The 10395-nt window shown below is 42.7% G+C and overlaps 1 protein-coding gene across 7 annotated transcripts in view; it reads right to left on the bottom strand.

Moving 5' to 3' along the window:
- Positions 1-617: 617 nt before the first annotated feature.
- gnb1l (guanine nucleotide binding protein (G protein), beta polypeptide 1-like) overlaps positions 618-10395 on the bottom strand; it is a 36228-nt gene continuing 26450 nt past the window's right edge. For 5 of the 7 annotated variants that reach the window (XM_027179344.2, XM_027179346.2, XM_047818801.1 and 2 more), the window contains one exon: positions 618-1556. In XM_027179344.2, coding sequence (XP_027035145.2) covers positions 1290-1556 — 267 coding nt within the window. In that variant the 3' untranslated portion in view covers positions 618-1289. Of the gene's footprint in view, positions 1557-7929; positions 8119-8957; positions 9001-10395 lie in introns of all 7 variants that reach the window. The other 2 variants (XR_003445563.2, XR_003445562.2) reach the window with 2 other exon arrangements.

The raw sequence follows: 10395 nt of genomic DNA on the forward strand, positions 1-10395 counted from the left end.
ATTTATTTAAAAAAAAAAAAAAAAAAAAAAACCCCAGCTGATTAATCTCTCACACTCTCACTAGATTTCAGTGTAATAAAACATAATAACACAATCAGTGTCGCAATTCATTTGCCCACTTCAACAGATTTGTGTTTTTTTTCTTGGCTAAGCAGGCCCAATGAATCTTGCTAACAAACAGGCCTGTCCATGCGCTACTGATTAACTCGTGTGATGAATGCAGGCAGGGTCAGTCCACAGGGCAGCGTTTAAGCTCGCCACCGGTTTCTAAGAAAACAAGCGGTGAATTATGCGCGGACGCTCAGGTGCGACTTGAGAGCGCAAATACAAATCTATCCGAGCAGGAAAGCAAACAATGTAGACTGGAAAACGGTTCAGCCTTGTGCCTGACAATATAACGGATTAAAACGCAGCCGGTTTGTGTTTGTGTGGTATTAAGTTGACCTTGCTTGATGAATTGAAACAAAACGTTTGACCTTTCGGGCTTTAAGCTCGGTAAAGACGGCTAATGAATAACCTGACAAGAGATTGTTCATTTCAGGATGCTGCTTGATGCAGAAGTGTTTCAGCAGTAATACCGTATACTAGCTCCTAACTGACACACACCAACCCAACAGTCTTTATTAAACATGTTCGACTTTATTTTCCACTACACACCGCTCAAATGTCATTTGGCTTGGCTTTACATTCCAGCAAAAGAACTGCCAAGCTTAATGAACCCACGTGAATGGCAGAGAACATTCTAGACACTTCCCAACAATCACACACAGGTACTGTATGACAAGACCAACCCAAAATTTGGGTTCGATGGTGTTTGGTGAATGATGCTCAGTCACTGTGTTCTGGGATTTAAATCAGGCCTGGAGCACAGAGCAGATGGGAACTTGTGTTAACTTCAATAGCCTCAGATAAACACAAAGAAATGGGAGCCATGCTGGAACACATGGCTTGAATTAATAGGCATATGGTCTCTGAGTTTTCTGAAAGCATTCTTAAAGACTCACTCCATTCACGTCTCAGTTATTTAATTGATTATTATTGATTGTTCATCCTTCTGGCTGGAAGTACAGGGCTGCACCAGAACCCCAGTCATAACATTCATCATCAAACTTTGTGTGTATCTGAGTGCCAAGCTCAAACTTTTAAGCCTGAACAAAACCCACTTTTCTTGTAATGCGATGCGAGTTAGGAAGATCCTTTCAAGAGGGAGAAACTTGCTAAAATGCTGCGATGTGACCTTAATATACTTACAATGACATTTTGTGCCCTGGGAAGTGAAAAAGGTTCATTTATCTCTCTGTGTAAATAGACCAGATACTGATGCGCTGATCCTTTGAGCCTGCAGCCATCAGACGTTTCGAAGGCTCCGGATGGTCGGAAAACACCACGCAGTGAACCAAATCTTTGTGATGTTGCAGGACAGCAAGTGGCTTCATCATCTTCCAGTTGAAAATCCGCACGCTTCCGTCCCAGCCGCCTGACGCGACGATCTTACTGTCACCACGGATACGTAGATGGGACACTCCGGGATTGGTCAATGGCACAGAGTCCTTAATCTGTGGAGCCACAAGGAAGGAGTTCAAGGTCAGCTGGTATGTTTCGGATGGTTACCAAACAATCACAATCACCAAACAACCACAAACTTCAAATATTAGGACTTCCCTGAGAGACCCCATGTTGTGTATTTCAGCAAGACCTTCAACTATCAAAGGTCTACTGAATCACAATAATTCGATTCAGAGATAAAAACATCTACCAAATCTGGAAGTTATCAGAGTAGCGACCGACTTTCTAACTTGAACCACGACACTTTCTGTTGGTACAAAGGGGTACAACATTAGCATACCTTTCAAACACCTCCAAGAACGTAAACACTTTAAAGAAACATCCTAAATTATTCTCGATGGCTGAAATTTTCAAGTCTTGATCAAGCCTACAGACGGTTAATTAGCCCGTTACTTGTTAGAATATATTCTAATAGGAACCACTCTGTCACAAACTAGCATATGGAAAGCACCAGCCAGCTTTGCTTTCCAATGAAAATCTAAACGAATCAAGCCTCGCTCAGGGCGGTTGGTCTTGGATAATGAAGAGGAACTGCCGTTTAAGTTTCCTGACTAGTAAACAAGTGAGACAGATGAGCTTGTTCTTTAGCAGTTGAAATTACTCAGACTTCTCATGCATACGGATATTTCAAAAACAGCAGAAAAGCAAAGATCTGTGACCAGATCGACCAATCAGCTGATGCGATGACAGACACCCAAACGACCTAGTAGAGGAAGTCTGCTCACGACTCCAGCCGTTCACTCATCGCCCGGCAAGCACTGAAACGTTTCTCCCTACGACTATTTGGTTTGGACTAAAAATCCGAGCTAAGCTATCTTTGAAGGACAAAAGAGCGAAAGAGAAATCAAAGTTATTTTGCTGAAAGCTTTCTTTGGGAAGTTTTTTATTTCTTTAAGTGTTGCCTTTGACAGTAAAAGCTGTGGGCAGCGGCGTAAGGGACCCAATAAATAAGGGTAAGAAACGGCCTTCTGCTAAACGTTACCGATGTACAGACTCTCTGTGATCTACGGTGGCTCGGAGACCAGATAAATCTCCATAATGGGCAGCACTGTGACATACTGTAAAGTATTACAGCGAGATCGTTATCTTCGGTCGCTCTCTGGTACAAAGACACGAAGATACGTGCTGCACGGACGGCCACATGCCGTATGCTCCGCACGTGTGTGTGTGTTCTGGAGTTAGCGGACGCAAGTCTTTTTCGGAGTGAGCGCGTTCGTCTGGTTAACCGAAGACGTGTTCACGTTTCACACGCACACCCATGTGTGCAAGTATAATCTGTAGATCTGAATTTATTATATACAAATATATGAGTGTGTTTGTAGTCTTTGGCAAGAAACACTCTATAAGTAAATAATTGTGTGTGTGTGTAGCAAGACCGAGTGTATTTGTGTACATATGTGTTTATATGTATGTATGTACCTACAGTATGTGTGCATAAGTGTGGTACATGAGTGTAAACACAAATATTGTCTACATATATTAAGCATGTAGCGGGTTTGTGTGTGTACACGTGCAGCATGTGAGGAATTATAATGAATACACTGACGAATGTATACATGTGCATGTGTTTTGCGTCTCGACGAGAGGCATCTGGTCTTGTCGCTGGAATCAAACGGCCGAGCGTAAAATCGACTTCATAAGCTTTGTCCGGAGAGACTGATGGACTCGTCTGCGTTTGGAGACAGTGAAGGATTCGTCAGCGTGCTTGTGCTCCTGCTCACAAAATCAGAGCCATTCGGGCGTGCATGTGGAAGATATAAAGCAGCCAGGTATTCCCAAAGCGAGAGAGGAGAGGAATGCACTGGCAAAAGTGCTGTGTGTCAGAAACGCTAGCAAACATCACTTTAATGCATGGGTTAAAAAAAAAAAAAAGACAACTCAGATAAATGGTAATACAGGCTCACAATCCAAAGTCCATGCTTCAAAAATACGCATTCCAGGCGATTTTTAAACAGAGCTTTAAGCATTGACAACACAGCAATTTCTTTCAGCACTATTAACAAACTGGAGTTCATGGAAATAAAGATCATGCACAGATAAATAATCAGAATATTCAGAAATCTGATTATAGAAATGTATGTTTAGCATGATTAAGGTTATGGATACGAGACAGGTTTAGTAATTCATGTATATATATACACACACACACACACACACACACACACACACACACACACACACACACACACACACACACACACACACGATTTGTAGAAAATATTCAGAATTGCCCAGCTAACATTATAAGTGCGTTTTGATTTTATTAGTATTTTATTTATTAAAAAAATAATAATCAATTGCCTTTGTAGAAATTCTGATATGACAATAATTAATAGTACTATAAGTTTTCTTATATTTTTCGAAATAATCGAAGAATAGTCTAGCTTGTATGAACCGATAACTTCATGGTTAGGATGTTAGAGAAACACGTCCAAACAATTCTGATATTCAATTGAAATAATTAGGGGGGGGGGCACGGTGGCTTAGTGGTTAGCACGTTCGCGCACACCACCAGGGTTGGGGTTCGATTCCCGTCTCCGCCTTGTGTGTGTGGAGTTTGCATGTTCTCCCCGTGCCTCGGGGGTTTCCTCCGGGTACTCCGGTTTCCTCCCCCGGTCCAAAGACATGCATGGTAGGTTGATTGGCATCTCTGGAAAATTGTCTGTAGTGTGCGAGTGTGTGTGTGTGTGAGTGAATGAGAGTGTGTGTGTGCCCTGTGATGGGTTGGCACTCCGTCCAGGGTGTATCCTGCCTCGATGCCCGATGACGCCTGAGATAGACACAGGCTCCCCGTGACCCGAGAAGTTCCGATAAGCGGTAGAGAATGAATGAAATGAAATAATTTTGCTATTATCGGCATTTAACGATTCATATATGTTCGCGTAATCCAAGCTGAAATGTTTTGATGTACAAATGAACACTATGGGTGGGTATTAGTTATTATAAAATTTCCCTTTCTCCTTAATTTACACGCAAAATTAGCCAGAGAAACTTGACCTTGGTCATCGGGGCTCATAAAGCTCCTGGGTTTGACCTGATCAGGAACGGAACTCAATCAGGGATCGCAAACTTCCAGATCTGAGGAAGGAGCAACTTTCTCCCACGGAGAAGAAGAGAAGGAGGAGGAGGAGGAGAGCGGGCGTGCGAGAAGGACAGAGAGAGATGGATCGTTCCACACTAAAGCTGGTATGCTTAGCCGTAAATGGTCCATCTGGTCTGAATTACTGTGCTGATAATGATGGGTTAATGTGCCTATCTGTGTTTGTTTTCCTTCCCGTAGTTTGTGTCAGGGAAATACATCCAGTTCATTAAGAGAACATACCAGGATGATAAAACGACCACATGAAAATAAATAAAATCTAAAAAGGAAAGACTTAGAGAAAGGTGGAGAAAATAGAGACACCACCCTCATTTCATTTCAGTGTAAACACGCGTTTACTTTTTTCCCTTTTTATCAGAGATACACGTGGATTTTACACAAAACACGATTATTATGGTAAGGAAACAGAGTTTTTTTTTTACCCAGATTAAATAAGTAGGGAATAAAAAAAGGAGGTCTTCACAATTAAAAGGAGAATTAGGAATAGTTCATGAGTTCCTTTGCTGCTGTGGTACCTTAGTCACTGACCCCGATTCTTTATCTGTTTCGTGTCTCTTGTTATTATCCAATCTGCAGTGCGGACGTCTCATCCGCATACTCGACGTCTCATCCGCATACTCGACGTCTCATCCGCATACTTTGTGTCACTGCTCATCCTGAGCCTCCACCAAAAATAGGAATATTACCTCGACTGTGTTCACCTGCGTTGACTCCCAAAGTGATGTCACTACCTGAAATACGACCCTGTTTGCTTTTACGCGATCTACGTCCCCTGTTTTTATACGTAAACTGTGTCACGAGTTTGCAAACCCTGAGTGTTCTAATCTAACCGCGTCCCCACACTGGTACCTGATCTGCACTTCATTTGTACCCAATCTGCATCCCTGATCTGTGGCTAAACATGTTGTTATCCAATCTATGCCCTGCAGTGCTGTAGCTAACCTGCATTTATATTTATTTAACATTCTGCTGTGTTGGTAGCTGATCCGTGTACACCTGATGTGTGGTAACCAACATTGGTACCTGATCCATGTACACCTGATGTGTGGTAACCAACATTGGTACCTGATCCGTGTACACCTGATGTGTGGTAATCAACATTGGTACCTGATCCGTGTACACCTGATGTGTGTTAACCAACATTGGTACCTGATCTGTGTACACCTGATGTACGGTAACCAACATTGGTACCAGAACCGTGTACACCTGATGTGTGTTAACCAACATTGGTACCTGATCTGTGTACACCTGATGTACGGTAACCAACATTGGTACCAGAACCGTGTACACCCAATGTGTGGTAACCAACATTGGTACCTGATCTGTGTACACCTGATGTGTGGTAACCAACATTGGTACCCGATCTAAAAGAGTTGGAGGTTTGCAGAACATCAAGCCATGTCTCTCAGAAGAAAGCTTTTTATTAATGTGAGCTAAAGATCTAGAGATCTTCTAGCACACATACACACCTGATGTATGGTAACCAACAATGGTACCAGAACCGTGTACACCCAATGTGTGGTAACCAACATTGGTACCAGATCCGTGTACACCTGATGTGTGGTAACCAACATTGGTACCAGATCCGTGTACACCTGATGTGTGGTAACCAACATTGGTACCAGATCCGTGTACACCTGATGTGTGGTAACCAACATTGGTACCTGATCCGTGTACACCTGATGTGTGGTAACCAACACTGTTACCCAACCTTAGCTCACAAGAACAGTATCTAATGTTACCTCCCATTAGTACCCAACCTTGGTCCCTAACCTCAGGTAGCAAGGACAGCACCTGATGAGTATTACCCAACACAGACACCTGACCTGAGTTTACAAGGACAGCATACGATGAGTATTACCCAACACAGGCACCTGACCTGAGTTTACAAGGACAGCATCTGATGAGTATTACCCAAAACAGGCACCTGACCGGAGCTTACATGGACAGTATCTGATGAGTATTACCCAACACAGGCACCTGACCTGAGCTTACATGGACAGTATCTGATGAGTGTTACCCAACACAGGCACCTGACCTGAGCTTACATGGACAGCATCTGATTAGTGTTACCCAACACAGGCACCTAACCTGAGCTTACATGGACAGTATCTGATGAGTGTTACCCAACACAGGCACCTAACCTAAGCTTACAAGGACAGCATGAGTATTACCCAACACAGGCACCTAACCTGAGCTTACAAGGACAGCATATGATGAGTATTACCCAACACAGGCACCTGACCTGAGCTTACATGGATAGCATCTGATGAGTGTTACCCAACACAGGCACCTGACCTGAGCTTACATGGATAGCATCTGATGAGTGTTACCCAACACAGGCACCTGAGCTGAGCTTACAAGGACAGCATATGATGAGTATTACCCAACACAGGCACCTGACCTGAGCTCACATGGACAGCATATGATGAGTATTACCCAACACAGGCACCTGACCTGAGCTTACAAGGACAGCATCTGATGAGTATTACCCAACACAGGCACCTGACCTGAGCTTACAAGGACAGCATCTGATGAGTATTACCCAACACAGGCATCTGACCTGAGCTCACATGGACAGCATATGATGAGTATTACCCAACACAGGCACCTGACCTGAGCTTACAAGGACAGCATCTGATGAGTATTACCCAACACAGGCACCTAACCTGAGCTTACAAGGACAGCATATGATGAGTATTACCCAACACAGGCATCTGACCTGAGCTTACATGGACAGCATCTGATGAGTGTTACCCAACACAAGCATCTGACCTGAGCTTACATGGATAGCATCTGATGAGTGTTACCCAACACAGGCACCTAACCTGAGCTTACATGGACAGCATCTGATGAGTATTACCCAACACAGGCACCTAACCTGAGCTTACAAGGACAGCATCTGATGAGTGTTACCCAACACAGGCACCTGAGCAGAGCTTACAAGGACAGCATCTGATGAGTGTTACCCAACACAGGCATCTGACCTGAGCTTACAAGGACAGCATCTGATGAGTATTACCCAACACAGGCACCTAACCTGAGCTTACAAGGACAGCATCTGATGAGTGTAACCATACATTCCAAACGAACCTGTGCTGTAATACTGGACCCAAACATACTATTGTGTTAACCCCACATTTTAAGATGCCCCCTTATTGCTACCTGACCTGGCTCTATCACTTACAACGTATTACAGCTCCAGGAGCCACTTCAACGCCATATTCGATTCCAGTAAAGACATTAAATCATTCAGAACTCACCCAACATCACCTGGCGGCACCTGTTTCCAGTTTAGCTCCATTTCATCCACTGATTCAAATAACTTCTAACAGCCACCTCGAATCCTTGCTATTTCCATGTGTGCATTTATTTCCAAGTGTTGTTTCTGGTTGTTTATTCTGCTTTTTGACCCTTTGCTTCGTCTTCTCTACCACAACGTTTTCCAGATTCTGTTAAAAAAAAACAAAAAAAAACACTTCTCCTTAACTTCGTCCTTTTCGACCGCTTCCTGTTTCCTGACAACTGGAATTTTTGGTTTTGTGTGGCCTGAAATTTAGCTTTGTTTTTTAACTTGAAATTTTTTGTCCACATCGGTGTATAACTGCTCATATAACTGCTACATAGTAGATGATTTTGGATCAAGAGTAACTACATCCTACATCCAAAGATAGAAACGTCACCGATTGTTTTATTTCATGAATAAATGATGTTTAGCTCGCATTAATAAAAAGCTTTCTCCTGAGAGACGTGGCTCGATGTTCTGCAACAAACCTCCAACTCTTTTATACATCACTCTTTAAGATCCATCATTTATGGTGTTGCCCAAGTATTTTTTTTTTCCAGACTGGGCTGAACACAAGTATGTATTATTAATCTCTTTCTAGCACACATACACACTCATACACACACATACACACACATACACACTCATACACACTGGCCAAAAAACTCAAAGTCCTGAGCTGTCTCAACTTTAGATTTCCAGCTGAAAGGTTTTTGCAAACGTCTGATAGCCAATAAAATGCCCACTACAGTGCATTCTTGGCACAGGTGTGATGGTTTGTTGGGGGGGGGGGGGGGGGCTATCCGAGTTTGGGCACAGCTGGATGACTTCACACTGACACATTGAAACAACTCATCATCACGCTGACGGAAAGCAGTGTGTCTGTCTGCAGGGGGGAAACACACACACTGCTCATTCAGAAACACACACACACACACACACACACACACACACACACACACACACACACACACACACACACACACACACACACGGCTGCAAAACCTGTGATTAAGGCCTCCTGACACCTGGGCTGCCACAATCCTGGCTTCTTCCACACAGATGGCATCAGACACATAAAAAAATGAAGACGTAAAAACAACGTCATTAATAAGGAAAGCTTCATCCTGATGATTCCTGCAGCTGACAGGTGTGTGTGTGTGTGTGTGTGTGTGTGTGTGTGTACATTTGGGTATATTATTTACTCCCATAAAATGTTCCTCTTTATTACTAATTTATTATAAACCATTAATAAAGATTATTAGTTATTAAAAAGATCATTACAATTCTGATTTTATTTATTATTGTGAAACTTAATTTTAATTAAAGCAACGAGACGATCAAAGTTATTGAAAATTAAATTACATTTTTTATTCAATTAACACTGTCGATTTTCCAGTTATTATTGTTAATCGTACCGATGTTTCGTACGTATCCGGCACCTTATACGGTTTAGCGCACGGCGCCGCACTCTTTATAGACTCGTGAATGGCTTTACGGAGGTTGTTGTACTCGGTGACTGGAACCGTCACGGCAGCTGATACGATTAAGGTCGAAGGTCAATGGCATGCTGCATTCTGGAACATCAAAACTAACCATGTGGCGATCGCGGCCGGGAAGACGGGGGGGTTGGGGGTTTAGTAGACATGGGGCTCATCTATGAGCGTACGGGTCTCTCTCAAATAGCATACAGACGATACGGCTTATTTACTCCCCTGATCTCTCTCTCTCTCTCTCTCTCTCTCTCTCTCTCTCTCTCTCTCTCTCTCTCTCACACACACACACACACACACACACACACAATTCCCTGCATTCACACATGCACACCGGCAAGGTGATATGCATGTGCCATTACTCTTAGTCAACCCTCTCTCTCTCTAAAACACTCACTCTCTCTCTCACACACACACACACACACACACACACACACACACACACACACACACACACACACACACACACACACACACACACAGAACCTCTTTCCATTCCAGACATTAAACACCACAGGGAGTGTGTATTGGCCGAAAGGTCGAATCGCTTTTTATCTACCTCCGATAAGAGCTATTTCCCAGTCCATCACTTCCAACAAAGTCCTGACAGCACACACACACACACACACACACACACACACACACACACACACACACACACACACACACACACGTTCCTGGCTTCCATCAGAAGCAGTTTTAAACCAATAAGGAGGGGAAAAAAGCAGAAAGGTCAATATTTACTAGACTTTCAAATACACATGAATTATTCAGCTTTATAAAATGTTCTAGATTCTTTTTTTTTTAATTAAAAATCTATTTTAATCTTATCTATTATTTTATTAGAAATGGTGTAATTACTAAATTAGTAGCTATTGGCTTCCGGTCAACATTATGCCCAAAAAAAAAGTCTATATATAAAATATATTATTCTTTTTAATAAAAGTAAA

The sequence above is a fragment of the Tachysurus fulvidraco genome, chromosome 9 (assembly GCF_022655615.1).
Source record: "Tachysurus fulvidraco isolate hzauxx_2018 chromosome 9, HZAU_PFXX_2.0, whole genome shotgun sequence".
NCBI lineage: Eukaryota > Metazoa > Chordata > Actinopteri > Siluriformes > Bagridae > Tachysurus > Tachysurus fulvidraco.